The following is a 27,616-nucleotide window of genomic DNA, read 5'->3' as shown; positions in this document are numbered from 1 at the left end:
GCCCTTACTGTCGGTTTACAAAGTTCCTTGGCCTCACGGTCCATTTCCCTTGATTTTATAAAGTTGGTTTTTACCCAGTTAATATCAGCTTTAACTAGGGTTTCTGGGTTTGAGAATATTTCTGGGCGCCCCAAGTAGTTAGATGATGCTTTAATATATGACAACCATTTTATTTCAGCTGCTTTATTTAATGCCATGCAGTCCTTAATGATCTTTTGGTTAAGGGCCAGGACAGGGCTTATCCATATTTTAATCCATTGCAGGATAGGGGCCATATTCAGATGATCTGAGATGTGATCCATCCCTAACTCTTGATGTACAGCAAAACTGGGAGTTGATTGAGGGAGGCCCAGCAGCCAGCAGTGCTCGTAAGAATTTATCTTCCTCCCTCTGTATACGAGTTATATCCTTGTAGCCCCATATTGCAGCCCCGTACCTAGCTATGGCCACAGTTTTCGCTTTGTAAATAGACAATATTGCTTCCCCTGGTTTGCCACCCAGTCTCTTAGCAAAACCAAGAATAGCAAATGATGATCTCTTTATGGCAGCCACTTTATTTAATAATTGGGGGACCCAGGAACCTACATCATCAAAGACCACTCCTAAGTAAGTGAAGACTCTCACCTTAGTTATTATATTAGCATTACACGACACTGTTTTAAATTGCTTTCTGCATTTCCCTATAGACATAACATGGGATTTATCCGTGTTAACCACCAAGTCTAACTTATACATGAACTCTCCAAATGAATCTAGCAATTTTTGTAGGGTGTTAGGTGTTCTTGCCAAAAGTACTGTGTTGTCTGCGTATAGGAGTACTGGGATATACTTTCCTCCCATACGCGGAATATCTGTTGTTACAGTTGCCAAGACTTTCTCTAGAGAGTTAATGTAAAGTGTAAACAACATTGGTGCCAATATACAGCCTTGACGCACCCCTCTGCCCGATTTAAATGTGGCGGTACATTTTCCCTCTTGTGTCATTCTGATTGTGGCCGATAAATCCCTATGTAGCTCGGCGAGAAAATTTACCAGAGCCTGGTCCAAACCCAACTCCAGGAGCATTTTCCACAGCTTTGACCTATTGACTAAATCAAAAGCTATGGATAGGTCCATAAATGCCCCAAAAATTGAGCCTTTTGATGCTATTGTATATTTATTCACTATTAAGTGTAGGTTTAGGCATTGATCTTGCGTGCCTCTTCCTGTTCTAAACCCTTATTGGGCGTCACATAAAATATCTTTATCCATCACCCATGCATTTATTCTTGTCAGAATTACTTTTCCTAATATCTTGATCGATGTATCGATCAAGGAAATAGGACGGTAACATTTTGGGTCCCCTCTCTGACCCTTCTTAAATATCGGTATTATAATGGATCGGGACCAAGTCTTGGGGAAGGATGAAGGGCTAGAATTAGCTGCTAGGTTAAAAACATTAGCAAGTATTATGGACCAGAGCTCGGGGTTGGCTTTGTACAAATCAGATGGTACCCCATCTGGTCCTGGTGCTTTCCTAACAGAAGTTTCAGTTATCGCTAACTGTACCTCTTTGATCGTGATATTCTGTAGGGGCCCTACTGTTTCTTTAGGCAACGTCTCATAACTATCCAATACCAGATTACTGCCATAAACATTCTCAAAATGGGTTAACCATTTTAGTTCAGTGATGTTTACTTCTAATGGTGCATTTTCCAGCCCATTAAACAAGGGTGAATTGACAATAGTCCAGAATTTGGAGCTGTTCCTCGGGGTTTCTTTTTCAAAACGTGAGTCCCATGCACTTTTTTTTAGATCATTTCTCCTTTTATGAAGTGTCATTTTATATAATTTCCTTAAAAAGGAAACCTTACTTTTATCTCTAGGTTTCTTATTTAGGGCTTGTAGGAGCTCACCATGTATTTTGGTGCATTTATGATCAAACCATCTGTGCTCTTTATTTGGTTTATGTAATGTCTTCACCGTAAGTTCTGAATTCACCTGTAGGCAAATCTTTTCGAACAAGTCTATTACCTTACCCCCAAATCTAAGTGGGTCAATGCAAGTGTCAATTTCATCTCCCACCTTCGATTTAATCTTGAAGAGGAGCTCCTCAGGAACGATTTTGTTCCATTATAACCTCCTTCCCTGGTCCTTAATTCGAACACTAGTGATAACTTTATCAGTCTCCATATTAATAAAAGAAAGTGTTGTGTTAGCCAGTTCCATAACCACTGGGTTATGGTCACTAAACGTAGATTGAATAGCATTATAATATAAAACAGAACTTAATAATACAGGGGATATAAACATATAGTCAATTATAGTTTCGCTTTCCCTGGCATTGTATGTAGGTACCCAATCCTTTGTATCTGAGAAGCCAGGCTCAAACAGATCTGGTGGTGATGCTTGACCTATCGGCGGCTTTTGACACCGTCCCCCATGACCGCCTCCTATCTAGACTCTGGGAGATAGGTCTAAGGGGGACGGTGTTCAGATGGTTCAGGTCCTTCCTCACTGGCCGGCAGCAAACGATCTGGGCTCCACCTTTCTCTGCCGCGATGCCGCCTCTGGAGGTCGGAGTGCCGCAGGACTCAATATTGAGCCCCTCACTCTTTAACATCTATATGACCCCTTTGGCGGCGCTTGCGGAGAGTTTTGGGGCTCAGATCGTATCGTACGCTGACGACACTCAACTCCTGTTCACCTGTGACAAGGGACAGGACTTCGACGGGGCCTCCATCCGGGGCTGCCTTGGGGCTGTGTTTGACTGGTTTAGTCGGCACAGTCTCAAGTGCAACTCCGACAAGCCCGAGGTTCTTTTCTTTGGCTGCCCCGTCGACCCCAAATGGAAAGACTGGTGGCCGGCAGCCATGTTTCCCCCTACTGGCGACTCAGGAGCTGCCAAAAACCTGGGTATTCAGATTGATAATTGTCTCTCCTTTAGGGCCCAAGTCTCAGGTTTAGTCGGCAAATGCTTTGCCATTTTAAAGATGCTGAGGAAGTTCCTGCCGCTCTTGTCCTTGGAACACAGGAAGATCACTGTCCAGGCCCTGATCGGCTCCAGGCTGGACTATTCCAACGTTCTCTACCTTGGTCTGCCTGACTACCTCCTATCGCGTCTCCAGGTGGTACAGAACTCGGCGGCCCGTACAATCTTCGGCCTCCCTAGGAGAGCAAAGGCCAGTGAGCTTCTCAAGATTCTCCACTGGCTCCCCATGAAGAAGCGTATCATCTTTAAGACCATGACCATTGCATTTAAAGCTTTGCATGGTATAGGTGCCCGCTATCTTCAGAAATGGGTCAGTTTCTATTCTCCAGCCAGATCCTTGCGCTCTTCCTCTCAAGCCAAGGCTGCCACTCCCTTGATCCGGCGTGCTCACTGTGGCGGGCGCTCTTTTAAATTCCTCGCCCCGCAGATATGGAACGATCTCCCTCTCTCCTTGAGATCCAGCTCCAATCTTCTGGCCTTTAGAAAAGACCTGAAGACATTCCTCTTCCTGCAATAATCACCGCCTGTGTATCTATGCTTCTGTCACTTGTCTGTTTCTTTCCTCTCTGAACTTGCTGAGGCTCTTACAGCGCCGGGACACTCCTCGGAGTAGCCGTGCGCTATAGAAGCATCCCCTTAACATTAACATTAACATTAACATCTACCTCTGTAAGCAGTTCCTCTAGGGCTATTCCCTTTACAGAGTGTTCGAAGTGTTGATAACTTGAGTAGGCCGGGTAGTCAGCCTCTGAAAACTGACAGTTTAAGTCACACAAATGCACATTAAAATCACCCATTAGGATGATGGAAAAAAAGTGGTTTGAACTTCTTTGTATGCCATTATGAATGTGGTCAATGCATCAAAGTGCTCTTTTGGGGAATCACCCTGTGGTGCATTATAGAAATTAATATATAAAACTTTGTTTTTATTTGGCAAAACTTCTAGATTTAAGCTCTTTCACTGATCCTGCAATGTTAACCGTGATTAAAACTAACAGTCCTCCTTTATCCCTACCCGATTTAGATATACATGAGGGTACAAAATAAGAGGTAAACCCATCCACCCAAAAATTACATTCCCTGTCCCATGTTTCTTGCAATACTACTATATCATATTGCCTAAGAAATCCTATCCATGTCTTATTGTCCCTCTTAGCACGTAATCCTGCAATATTCCAACTCATTAGCTTGACTGAGGTCACCTTTCTTCCTGTTGTTCTATCGATGGGGTCAGATGTTTAGATTGGCATTTCTTTGTCAGTCAATCAATGTCCTCCAATTGGGATAACGCTGAAAATCTGTTTGACGTTGTAATACCCTCAATTGATGCGGCACTAGTATAGTAGACTGCTTTGGGGTGCAATCCATATTTTCTGGTTGCCCAAGTCTGTAGCGGTGTTAGTACAGTTTCTGAGTTTCTTACTGGTGCTGTTCTCTCTTGAAAGTGTGTGGTCTAGGAAATAAAAACCCCAGTGGTAGTGCTCTTATCTCTCCCTCTTCTGGGGGCATATCTGTCGCATCCCAGAATAACCGTGATGCTTCATGTGGTCTACTGAAATTCACAATCAGACAGTCTCCCTTAAGATGTTTTTTGGTATTTCCTACCCAACTCACCCGTCTTCCCATATTAATATTAGCAGAGAGATTTTTCCCCCCGTACAATTTTCATCACACCACACCTTAATATTTCTCATTAGAGTATCATGTGACTCTGACTCGCCAGTTTTGAGCGGTGGTACATTAACTAGTATGGCTACATAAGGTGTGGCCTCTGGGGGTAGGTGCACATTTCGTTTCCGAGCCACATCCTTGTTCTTAGATTGCTGTCTCTCAGTCAGGGAGTTCTCAGGGTAAGATTGTGTGCTGTCTTTGGCAGTAGTTTGCCTACTCTCTTCACATCCCTTGACCCGGTCTGTTAGTGTCATTCCATTGTAATCCATATTGGACATTGGTCGATTCAGGGCTGTTGATGTACCGCAGGCATGAACAGGCCTCTTGGTTACACTAGCCTGAGGTCGTGGATTTTTAGGCAGGTCGATATTATTGGAAACCGCTGAGTGATCCTTTGAAGCCAGAAATGTGTTTATACTTTCGCATTTTTTCAATATTTCTAGAACACACTCTCTTAATGTTTCAGTGATATCACTGCAAATTTGGGATAGAGTGGTTTCCAGCTTTTCAGTAAATTTATCCTCAATTAAATCTCTCATCGAGGTTTCAAATTGTCTAGATGTAACTTGTCCTTGTTTCATTTTAGACGGTGTAGGTTTTATTGCCCTTTTTGACTGCTTCTTAACATGCTTATTAACTGCGGTTCTGTCCTTCGCCATAGGTATGTTATCATTTGAGATGTTTACACCCACTTCCTTTTCTGTGTTTACTCTACTGGTGGAAGGGGCGGTCTCAGTCATTTTTCTACTAGCGACCAAGGGTTCCAAGGGAGTGTGTTGTGAGTCAATTACTGGGGATTCAGGGAGCTCAACTACGGATGCTTCAAGTCCCAATTCACGTTCTGTAGTTGCAATCTCCTTATTTAATTTACCCACAGCAGAGGTAAGATATGACAGAATGTTTGACGGGTTATTAGAGCGTCGAGGAACTTTAGATTTGACACCACTCACAGTATGAGAGGTTTGTAGCTTACGCTTACCCATTTTGATCGGTGCTTCTTAGGGGGGTGGCCCGTCCCGTACCCTGTCGTCCCTGGACGGCCACAGACGGCCCGCCCTTTTCCCGGGCTTCTCCCGCGCGCGACTCGCGGGGCGAGAGGCGTTCCCTGCTAATGAGGCACCTCCTGGCGCGTGTCAGGCGTCACGACCGCCGCGTCCACCCCGGGGCAGCTGGGTGATGTAGTTCCCCAGCTGCTGCTGCACCGGGTGGATGGCGTTGAAGGCGCTGGCCGTTTCCCTCACGGCGCGGTTCTGATGCAAGGCAGGGGGTGAGTGTGTTGTCTGCTTAGCCGTTCCCCTCACGGCAGGCTTGGCGAAGATTTCTGTGTTACGAGCAGTAAATGCCTTTTGTGAATACCAAAAGTCATAAAGTTCGGCTTTCGTCTCAGTTTACCTTTGAGAATCGGGCCCTTCGTGTAGTATAGTGCACTTAAAAAATGCGCAAATCAAAAAATTATAAAAATATATAAAATAGTACTGTGCTTCACTACATTTACCATTAAAACCCATAACGCAGACTAAGGACCCGAATATGACTTTAGCGGTCCAACCTCAGCAGTCAGGAATACGCTGCCAAGCCGGCGGCATCCCGAAAGCCGCATTAAGAGCTAACCGTCATCGTTGCAGCGGAGCAGTCATGATGGATGTATGACGTTACAACGCATGCTTTTACCACGCATGCTGTTACAACGCCAGTTTTACAACGCAAACCTTTACAACGCATAGTGCTTTGGGGTGCTGGATAGTGAATAGTTTAATTTACTATTCCAACTCCAGTCCCCGTGGACACTAGGGATGGTGTTGGATAGTAAATTAAATCTATTCCCTATCCTAGAGCGCCCCCCCAGCGCAATGCGTTGTAATAGTTTTCGTTGTAAAACCTGCATTGTAATAGCACTGCGTTGTAAAAGTTTCGTTGTAAAGGATGTTTCCCAGTCTTGATGGCAGCAGGCTGTGTGTCTAGGAAAGACCTGCAGCCAATGCCCGCTATGCTGCAATGCATCTGGGTGGTCGGGGCACTGTTTCCCTGCAGCAAGGTCTGCAGGAGAAACAGTGTGTGCAACCGTGCAGATGGCATGGGGGCACCCATAGGTGTCACCATGAACATATCTCCAGGGCACACCAGCCCTGGAGACATAACTTCACCCCCAAAACCTGCCTTTCCACCAACCAGTTGATGATGTGCTAAACATGAAAAAACTTGTCGGAAAGACAGTTCATAATGGGAATGTTGGCGCTGCTATCCACACTTCTGCTGCCATGGGAGCTCTGCTCTTGGCGGAGGTGGTGGTCTGGAGGCAGTATTGAGGTGGTCTCACCACAAAACCTGTGATCGGACCGCCGCAGTGGTGGCATTCAGACCATCAATGTGGGTAAGACGGACCCAGAAACAGTCTAAACAATATGGTAGTACATTGGTACTCAGCAAACTTTTTGTATATTACTGCATGTTATGTTAAAGGAATTTATTATAGCACATGACCCACACCCAAAGGTGTATCTCCGTGCTATGCAACCAGAAACGGCAAGTGTGAGTAGACCAATTAATACATCCATGTTTTTAGAAGATTTTGAAATTTCAAAAAATCTTGGCACATCCAGATTTGCAGAGGAAGCTTGTTCCAATGAAATGGGGCAAGATATGAAAAGGATCTGTCACCTAATCTGGAGGTGCGGATTCAATAGACTTTAAATAAAGCCTGATTTGAGTATCTAAGCATCCATGCAGGCTGCTATTTACTGACTTTGACATGCAGATAAGAAGGAAGCCCCTTAGTAAATGCCTTATGGGTCAAACACCACAATTTAAAAAAATCGGGCTATAAAATATATAAAATAATAAAACAACTTTTACTTACCTTTACACACTTATATAAACTGACTCATCCCTTCCTATAACTATATTTACACTTAGAAACTCAGAACACAAACAAAGTCTGGCCTAAAAAATATATCTGCCTTTTACTTTTGTGAGGCCAGCTGTTAGCCAATCATAAACTGTAATGGCATCAGCATGTACCACAGTATACTTCAAAATTACCATGGTATACAGTGTCCCAATAAATCTCTTTGTTTATTTAGCCTTATGGGCCTGATTCACAATGATAAACTAACATTTTTCTGTAAGTTTACCATTGTTTGCTATTCACAAAGGCATTTTAATGGTAATATCTTCACGACTGCGGAGTCTCCACACATAACAAAATAGAACAGTCCTATCTTTTTATGTGCAGAGACTCTGCAGTCTTAAAGATACTACTCCTAAAATATCTTTGTGAATAGCAAACAATTATTAACTCATACAAAAGTGTAAGTTTACCTTTGTGAATCATACCCTATAACTTCACAACTTCACAAACAAAGCTCTCTTTACTTCACATAATCTATATTTCATACACATTTCTTCTACATTCTTTCAGCCATTTTCACACTACATCTCTTTAAACAATATTATACGACACGCCACTCTACTCCACTGTAAGACACACCACTCCACTCTATGACACGTCATTCCACTCTATGACATCCCAGTTCACTCTACACCACTCCACTCTACAAACCTCCACTCTAAGACACTATCCCACACACCATTCCACTCTATGCCAGTGATGTAGAGGGACATTGAGTCAAGTGGTGTGGAGTTGACTAACATAAAGTCAAGTGGTGTAGAGTGGAGTAGAATATAGTTGAGTGGTGTAGAGTGGAGTGGCATAGAGTGGAATGGCGTACAGTGGAGTAGCATAAAGTATATTGGTGTAGATTGGAATACCGTACAGTAGAGTGATGTAAAATGGATTTGTGTAGAGTGGAGTGGCGTACAGTAAAGTGGGAACAAGAGGAGTGACATAGAGCAGAATGGTGTAGAGTTGAGTGACAAAGAGTGGACCCTGACCAAACTGACTTTATCTCTAATCGTAGCATCTAATTGAACTTCCACTCCCTATTTAGAAAATTACAAGAGGGCCACCCTGATCACACGAATGTGATAGTCATGTCAACAGATCGGGAAAGGTATTTGACATGCTTAATTGGTAATATATGTTGGAAGTACCCTGTCACCTTGGGTTTGGAGGCATGATGCTCTGTCAAATCTCCCTTCTTGATAGAAATCTCGCTACTGGGGTGAAGTCTGGCAATATAATATTGACTCTCCTTGAGGGATGCTGGGTAAACTAAACGTGGGTGCCCCCTCCCTCTAGGCCCTTGCAACAGAGCCCCTGAAAGGCATAAATAGAAATGAAGGTTCCGGAAGTAGACTAAACCTAAAGGAGGTTGATTACACAATCTCCTCATATGCAGATGACTTAGCACTGGTTTTTTAAAGACCAGCAGTTGCAAAATTCGGTCACTACCTTGGAATTCAAGTTTGCCATTCTTACACTCAACTCAACTGCTCATCTCCCTATCACAGGCACCCACTTTAGCAGCTGCCAATTTCAAAACCTGCATGCAGGAGCTTGCAGGCTGGATGAACCAACACTGCCTGAAGCTCAATGGTTCAAAAACTGAGGTCCTAGTGATAGGGGGTAATGTTGCTAGTTGGACTCAGGAATGGTGGCCTCCTTGTCTGGGTCCTCTACCTATCCCTTGCAAGGAGGCTAAGAACCTGGGGGTCTGGGTTGATCCCAAACTCTCCTTTGAGAGCCACGTTAATAAAGTAGTAGGGAAATGTTTTGGGGTATTGAAGACCCTAAATCGTACTCTGGACCTTCTTCCTCTTGAGGCCAGACGTACCATGACCCAAGCATTAGTCACCTCCCGTATTGATCACGGTAATGTGCTGTTATTGGGGACAACAGAAAAGAATATTAGAAGGTTGCATGTCCTTCAAAACACGACAGCACGGCTAGTACTCAAACTCCCCAAAAGAACTGCATCTAAACCGACTTTGGCTGCTCTTCATTGGCTCCCTATAAAAAAGAGGATCCTGTTTAAAGCGCTTCTAATCTGCTACAGGATAACCTCGCTGAAAGCCCCTGAATACCTGAAGGATCTTGCCATCCCTTATGTGCCCAACAGAGCTCTTCGCTCCACGGGCATGGGTCTTCTTAAAGTTCCTCGTATAAAGAAGGCCAGAATGGGAGGCCGCTCCTTTCGTGTGTTGGCTGCCAACCACTGGAACTCCCTCCCAACGAACATCAGATTAGCGGAGTCTGAAACAACTTTTAGGAAACTCTTAAAAACCCACCTGTTTACCCTTTAGCTCTTCACTCCATCTTGCTGCTCTCTCCACAGCGCGGGGACACGCCGGGATGGCGTCACCAGGCGCTCTACAAACTCCTTATTATTATTATTACACCGACCTGCTGATGGGGAATCTCCAGAAAGGTTTTCAATCACTCAAGGGATGTGTAGACTTTTCGAAAACCCTGCTTACCTCTGCAATGGGTAAAACAGCCCTAGGTAAGAAGTAAAGCACCCTGGGGCAAAATTACAATGAAATGGGGCGGCATTGCAAGCAATTTAGCTGTGCCACGCTGCGTCATTTCAAAAACACATGGATGCACAGTATTTAAAAGAGGGGCCCCCTGTGTTTTTGCTTGAATCAGTGACAAAAAAAGCTTCCTAGTGCTTGCCCAGGCACCCTTGCCCCACGGTGCAAGAGTGCTTGCATGGCAGGGATTATTGTGTTTGTGCTGGAAGGTACACCTTCCGGCACATAAACAATCAGAAATGGTGTTTTGCTCAAAAAAAACAAGGAGAATTAAAAGTATTTCTCCTCATTGCACCACTCTAATGCCTCCTTTTCAAAGGCGTAAGGGTGCTGCCTCAGATTTTCAGATCCTTGTAAATATGGGGCAGTGTCAAAAAGCAATGGGTGCTGCGTCAAAATGCCCACAGAAACACCCATTGCACGCCCCTTTGCCACAGAGAACTGCTGCAAGGGGGGTCATATTTACAAGGTGGTGTTAAGCCACGTAAAGTGGCTTAGCACTGACTTGCAAATATGGAGCACTGCATTGCGTCTCCGGAGTGTCAGAAAAAGGGACGCTACAGTGGTGCAAAGCCCTTGCAAATATTCCCCCTTGTTTCTAGATTATTTCACAGTCCTCCTTATATGGGCTAATAAATCATTCTATAGTGAACTTTATTATTTCTTAGCTCAATTGATTTAGGCTTTGGGTAAGCAACAAATTGCTCAAAATAAGATAACATTTCCAATAACATAAGCTGGCTTGGATGCAGTAGATTTCAAACAATATTACTTAGCAGTGCAGTTACAATGGATACTGCATTGACTGTATAAGAAAGGCACATCTAAATGACTTGACTGCCCAGGATTACTCTGGTTGATGGGACACTGATGAACCTCATCCTGAGATGTTTGGGTCCAACTGGCATAGGTATGAGATTGCACCGTACAGTGCGGAAATGCTGGGGCAGCTTCATGGTTCAGACCAGACAATCCCAGATGTTAACCCCGGCCCTCCTCTGGGTGGGACTACCAAGGCCCCACGGTCATTTTAAAACTAAGCAACTCATGGCCTGGAAGAGAGTGGAAATAGCGACAGTAAGTGACTGTGACTCGTTCGGGGTATTGAAAACACTTCAGCAACTGACTTAGGAAGACAGATTGCCTGTCACTTCCTACTCTTTGATTGCACCAGACATCTTCACCCGGCTAACTACAACCTTGTAGTTGTGCCTACATTTAAAAAGGGTAAACAGACAAAATATTGAGTCCAAAATATCGTTTGGACATAATATTGTGTATAAAATATAGATTGGACAAAATATCGACTGGAAAGAATATAGACAGCAAAAATATTGTTTTTAAGGTAAGTAATGAAATATCGAATGTAAAAAATATAGCTAGTTAAAATATCGAAGTAAATAATATAGATTGTTAAAATTATCGATTTTTTATAATATCCAATTTTTATAGTGTTTTATATGTTATTATATGTGTTAAAAGTGTGTATTTATGTTATAAATAATTTAAAAGTAATGAATTTTGTGTTTTTTATTTTTTGCGTAATTTAATTCTGTAGCGGGTTGTGGGTTTATAGGGGAATAGGGTGGGAAGTAATTTAATTATAATTGATTAAATATGTAAATGTATGTATTTGTATTAATTTTTAATTAATTGTTATTTTATTTATATTTGGTAATGATTTAAATTTTAATTGGCAATTAATTTTAATTAATTGATTAATTGCTAATTATGGTAATTTTACTAATTTATTTTCTGTAGCGGGTTGTGGGTTTATAGGGGAATAGGGTGGGAAGTAATTTAATTATAATTAATTAAATATGTAAAAATAATATTTTTTATTTATTTATAATTAATTGTTAATTAAGTTTTAATGTGTAAATGATACAATTTTAATTGCCAATTAATTTAATTTAATTGAATAATTGCCAATTATGTTAATTTTACTAATGTATTTTCTGTAGCGGGTTGTGGGTTTAAGGGGAATAGGTTGGGAACTAATTTATTTATAATTAATTAAATAAATCAATTGATTTAATTGTATTTAATTTGAATTTATTGTAAATTAATGTTTAAATCTTAAATTATTAATTGTTAATTTGTAATTAATTAGTATTAATAGTTAAATAATTGTAATAATTAAATTTAATTTGTCATTTTAATTGATTAATTATTATATTATATTAAATTCGTAATAACTTTTAATTATTTTTTTATACATATTAATTTATATTTATTGAAATAATATATGAAGTATTTAATTTCCTTACTGTTGCACTCTCTGGAGTAGGAATAGTAATTTTTACCTCTACGCTATCCAACGCTTTCCCTACTGTTGCACTATTTGGAGTGGGAATAGTAATTTTAACCCCTACGCTATCCAACGCTTTCCCTACTGTTGCACTCTTTGGAGTGGGATTAGTAATTTTTATCCCTACGCTATCCAACGCTTTCCCTACTATTGCACCCACTGGAGTGGGAATAGTAATTTTTACCCCTACGCTATCCAACGCTTTCCCTACTGTTGCACCCACTGGAGTGGGAATAGTAATTTTTACCCCTACGCTATCCAACGCTTTCCCTACTGTTGCACTCTTTGGAGTGGGAATAGTAATTTTAACCCCTACGCTATCCAACGTTTTCCCTACTGTTGCACTCACTGGAGTGGGAATAGTAATTTTTACCTCTACCTTTCCAACGCTTTCCCTACTGTTGCACTCTTTGGAATAGGAATAGTAATTTTAACCCCTACGCTATCCAACGCTTTCCCTACTGTTGCACTCTTTGAAGTGGGAATAGTAATTTTTACCCCTACTCTATCCAACGCTTTCCCTACTGTTGCACCCACAGGAGTGGGAATAGTAATTTTTACCCCTACGCTATCCAACGCTTTCCCTACTGTTGCACCCACTGGAGTGGGAATAGTAATTTTTACCCCTACGCTATCCAACGCTTTCCCTACTGTTGCACTCTTTGGAGTGGGAATAGTAATTTTAACCCCTACGCTATCCAACGCTTTCCCTATTGTTGCACTCACTGGAGTAGGAATAGTAATTTTTACCTCTACGCTATCCAACGCTTTCCCTACTGTTGCACTCTTTGGAGTGGAAATAGTAATTTTAACCCCTACGCTATCCAATGCTTTCCCTACTATTGCACTCTTTAGAGTGGGAATAGTAATTTTTACCCCTACGCTATCCAGCGCTTTCCCTACTGTTGCACCCACTGGAGTGGGAATACTCATTTTTACCCCTACGCTATCCAACGCTTTCCCTACTGTTGCACCCACTGGAGTGGGAATAGTAATTTTTACCCCTACGCTATCCAACGCTTTCCCTACTGTAGCACTCACTGGAGTGAGAATGGTAATTTTAACCCCTACGCTATCCAACGCTTTCCCTACTGTTGCACCCACTGGAGTGGGATTAGTAATTTTTACCCCTACGCTATCCAACGCTTTCCTCACTGTTGCACCCACTGGAGTGGGAATAGTAATTTATACCCCTACGCTATCCAACGCTTTCCCCACAGTTGCACTCTGTGGAGTGGGAATAGTATTTTTTACACTTCTGCTATCGTACGGTAATAATATTGGATATTATTTCATTATATTATGTTAATATATATATATGTTTTAATAAATATGATTGTAATTTTTTTTTATAACTTTCATTAATTATTTAATTATTATAAGTTAATTTAAGTATTTTTAAGTATATTTTAGTAATTCATTTTTAATTTTAATTTAATTTAACACTGTTTTTAATAAACTCGATATTTTTTAAAACTATAATTTTTAAACGATATTTTGTACTCGATATTTTTGTACTTACCTGTTTGTAGATACAAACTGGATATTTTGTCTGTAGATATTTTTTCCTCAATATTTTTGCAAGTCGATATTCTGTCAGTCGATATTATGTCAGTGATCCTTTAAAAAGACCACGTGGGGTGGTAGGGCTTTTTCGTGGCCGCAGAAAAACTTTGGAATTCTCTTCCACACGATATCAGGGTTCTTCAGGACATAACACATTTCAGAAAGCATTGAAGACCTGGCTTTTCACTCATTCATTCTTGGCCAGTGATTTTCCTAGGGATAGTAGTCCTTTCCTCTGTCTTTGTCTCTGGAGCTCTCCCCTCTTTAGCGCCCTGATGCCTTTGGTATTTGTGCACTTTCTAAATCTACATCATTTCATCACTTCATAATGTACATTTTGGGGAATTGGAGGAGGACGAACTTCAAACCCATGAGCTACTACTCAGTCTGAGCGAGAGCAGCCAGACAATGGCATGGATGCACAGAGCACTTTAGACAGAGACAGATGCAAATGGGACAAGGGCATGCAAACAGAATTGTGTGTCTGGAACTGGAAGCGAACACTAGAATGCACTCAAAGTATCTAGAATTTCTGTTTTAAGAATATCCAAATAATTACACTCACAGAACATACCTGGCTCCCAAAAGGCTCAATATCATACATGCAGAAACTCGATCATGTTCCAGAATGTTGTGCTAAACTACATTCACCGATATAATGCATGTTAGGGATTTTCAGTCACCTGAACCTAAATAAGGTGGGAAAAACATTTTTGGACATTGCGTTGCTGTTGGTCAGAAGAGGCATAGCCATGTCGTTGCGCTCCACAATAGCGCCACTGCTGAGTCAATGTAATAGAGAAATGTAGAGATGGCCTCAGAATGAAAGCCTCGCTCTACATCACGATGAAAATAGAGGGCTTCGCAAACGACCCAATTCCCACTTATAGGTTGAGGTCTTATCCACGTGAATTTATGTTCCCTGGCCCAGGAGTAAGACTAGCACAGGCAGTGTATGTGTTTTTCTCCTCTGACAGTACCGCCTCTGCTATGGACCAAACCAGAAGCCCACTAAACCCAGTATAGAAAACAAATGGTCACAGTAGCAACAATTTTTAGAAAAGGAATAAATTACATTCACAGCGTCAATTTAAGCATACTCTGCATTTGATGCGATTTATTTTCAAAGCATTAAGCACATTTGTTTAGGCATTCAAGTTCCTCTATGAACCCAACACTCCTACCTAACCCTCCCTTACACTAGAGCACTTTTTGATTACATGAGTATTCATGACGCTAGAGCAACTTGATTGCCTAAACAAATGTGATTAATGCTTTAATGCTTTGAAAATAAATCGCATCAAATGCAGAGTATGTTTAAATTAACGTTGTGAATGTCATTTATTCCTTTTCTAAAAATTGTTGCTACTGTGACCATTTGTTTTCTATACTGCTATTTCTACCCGGGTCTGGTAGCATTTCGGGTTACCCCATTGATACATAACTCTCAGCACAGTATAGCACCCATTGTGTGACTGCCTGCCAATGAATACAACACTGTCGACTTAGACCGATAATTAACCCTGGAACTCTTGCCACCACTTCAATTCAATTTCTCTTGAAGGGCTTAGCTTCGTGATTTGTGACCCCTGTTTGATTCACAGTTTAGTTTTTTTCCAAGTCTTTTTCCATTGTCCCTCCACCAAATGCATGCTTTTATATACCTGCATCCGCTTAAATGTCTGTTAATGGCATATCCCATGCATAACTTACTGTAAAATTATTGCTTCCTCCCTGCATGTGCATTATGTGATCCACAGCACTATTTATTATAAAATATTCATATGTGTTGATAACGGCTCAAAGTACAGAAAACTCATTTCAAAATGTGCTGCACCGAGTGGTAATGTTTACTCCACCAGATATGCCATAAAATAATCAAATTTCCCAAGTCCTTAGCATCACTTTGACTAAGTAAGATTTCAGTACACACAAACACTAATGCATGTCATTCCCCCATCATATTCATTTTATGTTAAAATTTGCACCTTTCCACCATACATAACCACACCAATTATAACAAGAAAACACTATTGCTGCCCTGTAAGAGTGGCAAGTCGTGTGTACTACGTTACCTTATCACCCTTTACTGCTGGGCCTGGTGATCCAACAGGACCCGAGGGCCCCTCGGAGCCCTTTTCACCCTGAAATATAAGAAAGATGTGCATTGACTGCATTGAAAGGAGACACGCCCTCACGGGCAGACACACAAAGGGGCATATTATCCAGCACGGCGTTAACATTATTGCCGCTTTAGCGGCAGAAAACTGACGCTAAAGCGGCGATAATGGGCTTCATAATACGCCGAAGAGAATCCCCATAGAAGCCCATGTTCACACCAGAATATGGTCTTCTATGGAAATTCACATTTTCAAGCCCATTATCGCCGCTTTAGCTGCAGTTTTCTCCCGCTAAAGCGGCGATAATGTTAACATCGTTTCTTGATAATATACCCCAGAGTTCTTCTGATATCAACGAGACACACACTCCCAGTCAGGGGTTTACATTTACTCATAACCGGAACACAGCTCGTATGCATCTGTCTTGTCAAACACCTTCCCTGCAATGCTTACAATGCTATGATGCACGTGAGATTTCACATCTGTACGACCACATGTCTTATGAGATATGGGTAAAAAAAATTATTTTAGTTACTAAGGAGTCCAACGTTAAACGCTTAACTGACATTTTTATCCACAGAGCACTGTAGACAGCAAACACTCTCACAAGTCCATGACTCACCAGTACATTTCCAGAGATTAGTACAAGGCAGGGCGAAGTGACAACACGAGTTGTAAATTACGTAACACATGCTTACGGCTACACATTTTTGGAATTTACGAGTAGGTGTTTGTAAATTCTATGGCCTAACTATGCCTAAACTGTCCTTTTGTAAATTAAGCAATAGGTTAATAGAACTAGCAAATATAGCTCAGTTATACCTCTGCCCCTAAACTTTTTTTCCCTAATCTTAATATTTTTCTCTTAATTTTCATCATGAAAGATATATTTCCTGAAATGCTTTTCCTTCCTACACACAGTATACAATAAGAGAATACTGGTGAACATTCCCACACTCTTTGCATCACTTACACTTGGAGTATTCAGGGACGGGTTAGATGTACGCTAGATGTGCTGAAGGTGTGGGAAAACAGTGCAAAATTATAATAAGACTGCGCGTGCTTCCCTCATTAGCTTTGCAATTATAGACCATTGAGTAGACGTGCCTCAGCAACACCCACCTCGTAGACATCAGGGGTGTACTTATGTACAGATAACTGGGAAAAGCACAATTAAGTAATTCACGCTCACAAGTGCTTCTTTAACCAGCAGGGCCGGACTGGGAACCAGAACCGGCCCTGGCAAAGTGCTCGGCCGGCCCCCCTCCCCTCCCGGAGGGAGGGGGGAGAGGTGCGACCGTGCTCTGTGACAGGGCCGGTTTTCGGCCGTTTTTGTTACAGGGCCGTTTTTGCAGCATAACGGCCCTGTAACAAAAACGGCCCCCAGGGGCCCAAAACCGGCCCCCAACCATGCGGCCCACCGGGGGATTGCCCGGTGCCCTCAACGGCCAGTCCGGGCCTGTTAACCAGTCTTTATGAATGCTACAAATAAATACCTTTCTCTGCAAAATACTGTTAATCAGATCTAGAAACGCCATTTCCTAAAATGCACCTTTGTATTTTATTGTGTGAAATACACCTAGCTGTTTCATTTAAAAAAAAATAGGTATAACACAAAGATATTTAGGACTTAGTAATTCTTCGTTATACAAAAAAAAATCCCCTCTGTCTCCTCTTCCTGTCCACCCTCTCTGTCTAGTCTGTGAGGAGGAACCAACAAGGGCCATGCCCTATTTACTCTCCTCTTCTAGTCATAAAACCTCTTCTTAATCCTAAATCGTTCCCTCTCACCTTCTTCGTCAACTATGTTTACGTTGGTCCTTTAGCTTAGACTACACCCTTGTTTAAATATTCTGCCTAGACTGACATCTCTCCACCCTAACTAAACCCTAGTGCTTCTATTCTTCCTATGTCCTAGAACGTCTATTCCTACCAATATCACAGTACCTCCACCCTGTAGAACCTTTACAGCACCCATACCGAGTATACCTACCTTACGCTATATAGTAATAACTATACCACTGCGTATTTCTTGATGCCTCTACCCTTCCTATACCCTTGTGCATCAATCCGTACCTATTCCTGCCTATTTTCTAGCTTCTCTACTCTATCACCTAGTCAATCTTGCTTCTCTTCCCTATACCTTAATATATATACTAATACCCTAATATACCTATTCTCTACTATGTGTTCCCCATTTACAACCTAGTCCATTCACTGCTGCCTATACTCTCTTACCTTTACCCCTACTGATATCCTAGTTTACATATGTCCTTCTGATACCCTGGTACCGCTGATACCTGAATCCTTCTCCCCATATACAACTATACCTCTATTAAAGTTAGCCTAAAGCCTATGTCTATATCTATGTAGGGGTATTTATAAAGCGCAGCTGCTACTCCAAGGATTGTCCTGGAGCTGGTTGCCGAAAAGTGACAGCTGCGGCAAGAAGGACCTAAGGGCAGGAAAAAGCCAAGTTTTCATCTTCTACCGGAACAACGCCGTTGACTTGATGCTTTTAAGGGTCAGAGGCAGTTTGTTCCAAAGGGATGGGCCCAGGAAGGGAGGGCCTTTCCCCCGGACCGGGCCTTTTTGATACGTGGGGTACTAGCTAGGAAAAGATTTGCGGAGCGGAGATTCCTCTGTGGTGCATAGAACGAGATCCTGTGTTTCAGATAGGCAGGGCCATTCCGTAAAAGGCTTTGAGAGTCACAAGCAGTCTCTTGAAAATAATCTTTTTACTCACTAGCAGCCAGTGAATACTCCTAAAAAGGCTGGGTATTTGAGCATCCCGGGGGAGCTCGAAAATAGTTTGAGCTGCTCCATTCTGGGCCAGCTGAAGCCTATCCATCAGGCATGCCTAAGTAAAGGCCGTTCCCATAGTCAAGACGTGATATGATCAGGGCATGGATCACTTGTCTGGCCGCCAAGGACAATAGGAACAAAAACCTCAGAAGACGCAAGAGGGCAAAGCAGGTGCCCACTACTGAGTTTACTTGGGTATGGATTAGCAGTTGACTATCAAATTTAAAGTCCAAGTTTTTCACCACCTACCGTTGACACTGGGGGGGAGCATCCAGTGGCCAGAAGGACTGCAAGGGTGTCTCTGCATCTGAGCCAAAGAAGAGCGGCTCCGTCTTTCCCGCATTACATCTAAGTCTATTCACGGACAGCCACCCAAATACCGCTGCTGACCTAATTAACTTGCCTGGGCAGGGCTTGTTCTTCTTCCACATGAACAGCAGTTGGGTGTCATCTGCAATAGACACCATTTGCCCCTAAGGATTCTGCCAAAGTAGCCAGAGCCGTGAGGAGATATTGAACAGAGTCGGGCTCAGGGCAGCACCCTGGGGAACACCAACCTTCAGATTGTGGGAAGTGGCCAAGTAGGGATGGCACCATACCTCCTGTCCCCTCCCCTTGAAGAAAGATGGCAGCCATTTCCAGGCCAGCCCCTTAATGCCAATTGAGTGGAGACAGGTCAGGAGAATATGTTGCAAGGTCATATCGAAAGCGGCGATAGGTGTAACAGGACCAGCATCTCCCTGTTACCCACTTCCAGACCAAATCGGATAGAGTCAACTATCTCCAACAGCGCTGTTTCTGTACTGTAATTAGGTCAAAAGCCTGATTGGCTGGCATGTAGTAGGCAGTTCCTGTCAAGGTATGATGATAATTGCTGTTTCACATGTTTCTCTAGAACTTTAGAGAAGGCAGGAAGGAGGGAAGTTGGCCTATGGTTGGATGTGTCAGAGGGGTCTTCCTGGGGTTTTTTGAGCAGCAGGATAACCTTCACGTGTTTCCATTTGGTAGGTAGGGTGGCTGACGCAAGAGAAATATTCAGTATCTGATTCATAAGCGGGTTAATAGCCTCTGCCCCCAAGGCAAGAATAAAGGAGGCGTCCGGGTCCAGCGGGGAACCTGATTTGAGACATTTTAAGGCACCCAGGGAATCATCCAAGGGGATAGGAGAGAAAGAGTTCAGAGAGTGCACTCCATCATTGATGATTGGGTCATGGCCAGGCTCTTCCTGGTTACCTATCACATTCAGAACAGCAGTATCCATGCCAAATTCCAGTATGTCATTTCCCGCACTGGGAGGATTGGAGGATTGGCAGAATGGTATCAATTTTTTCCCGAAAGAACAAGGAGAGTGTCTCGCACCATTCCAGGGATGGAGGTTTCTGATTAGAGCCTACTTTGGGAGAGGAAAAGGATTTAACAATTTTGAATATTTCTCCAGAGGGGTTTCCTGCCTTTAGAATTTTAGACTTAAAGTAGGATTTTCTGGCTAACTTAATTTCTCTATAATACTTCCTTAAATCTGCTTTATAGTCAGCTTTGGCTTCTTGGCAGTACTTTACCCTCCGTAGTCTCTCTTTATGTTTACAGGCTAGTTTTGCTCTTTTGAGAGAGGGGATGAACCAGGGGCTGGGCACTTTCGAGCAATATTGGGTATTAGTTTCTGGTGCTAGGGCTTCACAGGTAGACTCAATCTAGTTATCAATCTGGCTTACATCTTCACTGATATTGCCAGTGGGAGAGGGCTTAGCAGCATCAAGCCTGTTGTTTAATAATTCCGGTTTAATTTTGATAGAAGCTCTTACCGTGCAGGGTAAGTTGCATTTCTTAGGAGGAAATTACAAACTTTTGCCGATCTAAACCTAAGCATATAGTGGTTATTCCAGACCAGAGGAATAGGAGAGTCAGCTTCAAGAGGTATTAAAGTGAAGATTTGGTCTAGCGTGTGACCAGCCAGGTGAGTAGGGGCAAGGATGGTTTGTGTAAGGCCCATAGCTGCTAAGTTCTCCAGGAGTTTTTAGCTTTCTTATACCTGATTGCAATCCATATGTAAGTTAAAGTCCCCCAGAAGGACACAATGTGCATATATGAGGGTCAGAGGAGAAAAGACTTCACATAAAGAGGATGCAAACTCTTCAGAAATGCCAGGAGGTCTGAATATAAGGACCCCGGATATAGATTGTTTAGATGAGAGGGAGAACCCTAATATCTCCGCCCCCTCCAATTCCATATGGGGCAACTGGGTCAGAGTATAACAATCCTTATAGATAATGACAAGGCCTTCCCCTCTGCCCGTATCTCTGTCTTCCCTTACACTTTTAAACCTCTTCGGTACTGCTGACCAAATGTCCTGACCCGAGGAATCGGTAAGACAAGTCTCTGTGACAAATGTTTTGAAGCGTTGTTTGTAACAGAGTGTCATGTATGTTATTAGCATGTTTTGGGAGGGAGCAGGCATTACTCAAGGCTTCCTTAATCCGAGGGTGTAGCTCAGAATGACGTGAGGAGGATTGCTCACTATAATTAGTGTTGAAATTACAGGATGAACTCTTGTTTCCTAGGAGGCCTACAGTATATGGGCTAAAAGGTATACAACTAGGGGCAGGTGCCAGATTATGGAGTTGCGTAGAGCTGTAGGAAAGGATTGTATGACTTAACAACTACTGCCTAAACCACGACTTCTTTTACAACGAAGGGTAAACCACAACTTTTTCTTAACCACTACATTTTAAACCACTACTCCCTAAACCACGACATTTTTAGATTTAATTCCATATTCTGTTCGTGAATCTTATGCTTTTACAATTTTTAAAATGAAAGCAACACTGCCATCTCCTGACAAAAACCGGTAATTTTTTTAAAACTAATTTCTTCAACAACCTTTGCTGTATTTGATTTTAATCTATTACGATTTTAATCTTCCACGTTTTTTTTACTATATATATTTTATTTATTTTTTATTTGTGTTGGAGCCCCCCCATACCCCACATCTACCCTTTTAATTGTTTTCCTAGCATGCTCCAGTGTTCTAAAAGTTGTGGTTCTATCCTTTGTTGTTCCATCGTTCGTGGATGTTACCTTCGTGGTTCAGCCCTCTTCGTTGTTCACTCTTCGTTATTCCGGTGAGAGAGCGCAATTTGAATAAAACGTATATCTGAACCATATTCACAAGCATATCGCATAAACGTAGAATTTATAACGTGAAGTTAACACTTGTAGTGTATAAGTTAGCCGATGTAATCGAAGTAATAGGAAATGTATTCTGTATTTACTCTAATATGCATTAGAATTAGGAAGGCCCGTATACATAGTGGGCTAATATAGAAATGTATAGTAATGCTTAAGAATAGTAGAACGTGCAAAACTAAATAGACGTGTGTAATCATGAAACAGAGAAAACGGCGAAACGTAAAAGTAACGAAATGTGTAGAGAATGTATAGCACGATGTAAGCACGAGAATAAATGTTGCGTTATATGTAGAATGTATTCACTTATAAGCAAACGATTTGCTAAATTCGATTATATATAAATGTGTGTTAAAGGTTATACTGTGTAGAAAGCTTTTGTAGGAATGTTAGAAAAGGTTTAGTCATATGTGATTTTAACCTAACTGACCAAGAGTTCGCAGGAGTGTAGTCCGCTGTATGTAATTTAGTGGGCTCACAGGAGTCGTGAATAGCCTTGATCTGAATGTGCGAGACAAGAGTCAAAGGTCTTGCTAGATTTAAGGTGACAATGCTGGACGAAGTTTATGGCCTAAACGTGATAAGAGACGCTTGGAATTCGAGTCTTGTTTAGAAATGACCGTTCACAGGACCAACTAAGGTTACGAATACAGTCGTAAAGAGTAGAGTTCTGCTGAGGTGATAGACTTTTGCTCCGAAAGTGTCAAATGAAATGTCGAATGAAGTCACCAGCAAGAAGACGAAGATGGCGTCTAAGGAGAAGGGTCAACTTAACGGACGACGCGAAGAGATGAAGCCATGGAAAGAGCAAAGAATGACATCATGGGGAAAGTACGTGGTGGGCGTCGAAGAGGCGTTCCACCCATACTGTGATTGTGTATTTAGGGACAGCACCCCGGGGAGAAGATAGCACAGATGGCCTGATAGCAAGTTAGCAGGAGCTCAGAGCAGATGGTCTGAGGAGCGAGCGCTGAGAGAGATCAGAGCGCAAGAGAGCAGTAGGCCGAGGACCCTTAGAGAGCGGATGGGTAGGCAGAGAGGGTACTGCTTCTCGACATAGGTTACCATTAAGGGTTAAGAGAGTTTGAACTTCTTTGGAAGTCAAACTGCTGACACCTTTTTAGGTAAGGAACTTGCGAAGTAAGGGAAGTCACATAGTACAGAGTAGGGACAGAATTAACTTGTTTATTCTTTTTGTAGATGACGCAACGGGACCACATTGTGTCGATGCTTTTAATCTGCTGATTCTTGAATTGACTTTAATTGTACTCTTTTGTAGACTGAGGTTCTTTAGGGAATTTATATTCCTTCTAGTTCCTGTATACTTATTGAATCTTATCCTGAGAGGATTGTATATGCAACTTTTCTTGATTTTATATTAAACTTTTAAAACTTCGACAGTCGTAAGTGGTCCTTCAGATTTGCGTCAGTTTATGGGGTTTATCTAACCTATGCGGGGTTTGTCTTTTACTCAATGACAGAAAATAACCGATCCAAATTGATGAATGAGATTAGAATCTGAGTGATCAAAAAGGGTATCAAAATCTCATTCCCCGCAGTTGGTAGCAGAGAAAGATGGTTTTCTTCTTGAGGAAGACAACCTAGGTCAGGTCTAGATTACCCCAAGGTCCCTAGTCATCGACGACCAGAAGAAGAATCCCTGCCGAAGAAGGTGCTGACGGTGCGTCGAGAGAAAAGCAGCAGAGTCGGTCGAGAGTGAGTATAAGGGTCATGCGTTGTAAGATTGCGGTATTTTGTGTTGTACTTGTGTTGTAATGTCAAGCGGAGTTGAATGCCTGTAGTGTGATTGAGGGAAGGTTGTGAGCGCGCGCAACCGGATAAAATCTTAAGTTCAAGGAGAGCTTAAGTGGTTCGGGTGTATCGAACACCCAGAGTAATTGTTCACCATTGTAAAGGGGGTCATGAGGTACCATTGATCGCCCGTAGGACCGATGATAGGGGGAGCGTAAGAGTGAGTGTATGAGTAACGGACGCTGGTCGTACGTTTACTGTGTGTAAGTAACCTATCAGTTAAGGCGAGCGTCTGACCGTGAGAGGAAAGACGTTTCGTCAGTTGAGGTGACAATTACAGTTAGACTGTGGCCGTACAGTCAGAGAAAAGTGATCGCTTGGACGGAAGTAGTCATTTTTCAGCGTATGAATGAAAACGCATGCAAGATCGTGAGACGAGTTGAGAAAGGAGGGGAACTGCTGCAGAGGGGACGAGTGACGTCAGCGTAGAGCCGCGCTGAGATTGGTCGGTCAGCGTAGAGTCGCGCTGGGATAGGCCGATTAGCGAGAGCCGCGTAGGGATTGGTTGGTTTGTCATCGGGACGTAAATAAGGAAGAGAATAGAGGAAAATCGTAGATTATCGAAAATGAAGTGTTTTAAGCGTTTAAGGGCGATCTTTAAGAGAGATAGAAGAAACTTGTATGCCGGAGAAGAAGCTCCACCAGAAGGCACACCAGCTTATCATATGGCAGTGAATGTAGGCTTACACTCGATATTATGGATCTCCGAGTGGAATAAGCTAACAGAAGGGAATAAGGAACTGACGTTTCCAAGATACGGGACGTTTAAGTTGGAAGTATTGAACCAACTGAAAGCGGTAATGCTAGCAACAAGACCTCTACCGAGGCCAACACAGTTCGAAGCCCTTAGTGCATGGTTTAGAGCAGCACACGAAAAGAGCTTAAAGAGACGCCAGGAAAGAGTGAGGCGATCGGTAAAAGCAGTGCAGGATGCTAAATGGGACGATGAAGCTAAAAAGTGGAGGGTGCAAAAGATAGAAGCAGACAAACTGTTCACAATGCTAGAAGCTATGGGAGAAAAGAAACCTCTAGAAGAAGATGAGGATAGCGAGCCAGATGAAGATCTGATAGAGAGACTATTAACAGATAGACCACCTCCGTACAACAGAGAAGCCAAAAGTCCTGCATTACAGCAAGGGGACGGAGCTAGATGGGGGGAATATAAATCGCTCCCAGTAACAGAGTGGGATGCCAAGAAAGGTGAGGAAGTACCTCAATCTAGTCCCGAACAGAGAGTAGTGGGAAGATTCGTGGTCCAGAAGGTGCCAGAAACACAGCATGCAAGGTCGTATCAAATGCCCGACGCTTTACAAGTACCTGTTACCATAGGCCCTATAGTGTCAATCTACAACCCAGAGGGGGTCCAGCAGGAGGAACAGGCACGATGGGACAGGGAAAGGGCAGAGATAGAGGGAAGGAATAATACGGTCAATTCCCAGAGGCAGTTGCTAGGACCAATGAGTCGGAGTACCCCACTAGATTCCGCAACGGGTCCCTGGATAGAACAGGGGGGTCAAAGAGGACAGATGGATCTGAGGGGACCGAAACCGAAATCCTATAAGGAATTAAGGGAATATTTGAGAGAATGGGATGCTGCCGAAGAGACTCAGAATAAAAGATTAGAAACAGGAGCAGAATGGAGAGACCAGGATAACAGGATCCTCTCTCACTGCGGAGCTGGCGAAAGCAGCCCTGAGTGGGAGGGAGGGAGTCAAGGAAGCAGAGGAGATACTTGCCATACTGCCAGTGGCAGTAGACAAATGTGCGACGACAGGAGTGCAGGGTGTGGGGGAGTGCCTCGCGTCATCCTTAGTGAGGGGGAACGAAAGACGCAGGAGTACCGAGATAGTTTCAGGTGCACTCACCATGCCCCGAGAGAAAACGTGCGACATTGGAATCACGGGAACATGGAGAGTCGTGAAGGGTCTCGCCATGCATCCGGTGATCATGGAAGAAGTCAGGGGAATATAGGGAGTCGCGAAACGTCTCGCCATGCATCCGGTGATCACGAACGAGTTCGCGGGAACATGGAGGACCGTGGAGGACCCTTCATTCTATTGAGCGACACCAGACAGCAAGGGATTTGCAGTGATACAGAGCAGCACGGAGGATCTTATATTGTATCTAGAGAAACCGAGCCGAAAAGACGGAATGTAGTGATGGGGAATGGGTTAACGTTCCACCATACCCCAAGGGAAGATGGAAAAGCTTGGGATCTAGAGAGGTGGGAACAAAGAGATGGAAGAAGAACTCCTCATAACTCACCTGTGCTTAGACGTAGGGCGCATAGTGGAGGTGAGAGGGGTGTGAGTGAACAACCTAGGACTGACGTACTGAGAGCTGAAATAAAAGCAAGACGGCTTGATGTAACGAGTTTAAAATCAGACTTGGATGAGATAATTGACGGCACAGTGGCAATAGAAAGGTTAGAGCTGTACGAACCGGATGAAATACTGTTTTTATCTAAGGATGTGACTCGGAAAGCAAGGGCAGCTCATGAAAAATTATCTGAATTAGCGGACAGGTATATGATAGACATGTCACGAACTAAAGCATTACAGGGTAACCATAGGCTAAATTGCACGGATCAAGATCTGGATGATCGCAGGACGATTGGGCTGAAAGTACACATAAAGGAACTGATCCTGAGTATCAGAGTATGGAGGGATTTGGATAAATGGGAGGAAAGATGGTCTAAGAGGGGATCCGTCAGGAGGAGTACACTTGCGAGGTCCCAAGATGGAGAGCTAATGCGAATGGAAGCTTTCCCTTTGCGAGAAATCGCGAACGGAAGCTACGTGCATGTACCCTGGAGTAGGGGGGATTTAGCGGCATTTACCAATTCCTTTCCAAAACTCAGAGAGAACCCCGTGGAGTGGTACAAGCAGGTAGAGAGGTTCGTGAAGATCTCTAAGGTACTGTGGATCGATTTGAACACCCTGTTTGATATCGTAGTACCCGGAGATTTGTGGACGGCATGCAAGCTTAGTGTCGAATGGCCCGCTTGTGAGCCTCCGAGAGATGCCAGGACGAATGGTCCATCAGATAGAGTCATGGAAAAGTACGAGAGAGTAATAGCATGGTTAAAGGAGAAAGTGCCAGTGCAAGACATAGACTGGGTTAAGATAGATCGAACAACTCAGGAACCTAAAGAGACCGTTCACGAGTTCTATGAGAGATTGCTGAAAGCATTCAAACAGTATAGTGGGTTGGATGTCATGGACCCCAAAGACATAGGACAGTTTGTGTCGAAGTTCATCCTAGGATTGAGGCCAGACATAAGCCTGATGATTCAACAGCATTTAATTTGTTGGCAGAACAAACCGTTAGATGAGATTCTGAGGTATGCAAGGTACTGTAGCGATGAAATAGATTCGAAGGCAAAGAAACTTAAAGAAAAGCTGATGTTGGTGCAAATGCAATCAGCTGGAAAGGGTGGACAGCGGCAACAGGGAACAGGCACACCAGTAAAGAAACAGAATAATCAGAGCAGAGATGAGGAAGAAAGACCGAGACCGAGGGTAGATATCGCGACACTGAAAAAGACAACGAGGTGCCATCAGTGTAACGAGGTAGGACATTGGAGACGCGAGTGTCCCTATAATGTTGAGACGGGGGAGTTAGAACAGGAGGAGGATGAGGTTCAACCCAGCATGGTAAAGGGAACAACAGTCCCGAAGGGAAAGTTTATCAAAGGGGGGAATCAGACTCCTCGAGCCCCGTTCCCTCAACCGCCTCGCATTA

At 43.0% G+C, this 27,616-nt stretch overlaps 1 protein-coding gene across 1 annotated transcript in view; it reads right to left on the bottom strand.

Moving 5' to 3' along the window:
* Positions 1-27,616, bottom strand: part of COL28A1 (collagen type XXVIII alpha 1 chain) — a 689,953-nt gene that overhangs the window by 411,066 nt on the left and 251,271 nt on the right. Inside the window, exon 15 of the mRNA XM_086941924.1 lies at positions 16,028-16,096. Within this exon, the coding sequence (XP_086798050.1) occupies positions 16,028-16,096 (69 nt within the window). The remainder of the gene's footprint in view (positions 1-16,027; positions 16,097-27,616) is intronic.

The sequence above is a fragment of the Lissotriton vulgaris genome, chromosome 10, assembly GCF_964263255.1.
Source record: "Lissotriton vulgaris chromosome 10, aLisVul1.2, whole genome shotgun sequence".
In the NCBI taxonomy this organism is placed as follows: Eukaryota; Metazoa; Chordata; class Amphibia; order Caudata; family Salamandridae; genus Lissotriton; species Lissotriton vulgaris.
This window is presented reverse-complemented; position numbering and strand designations above follow the sequence as displayed.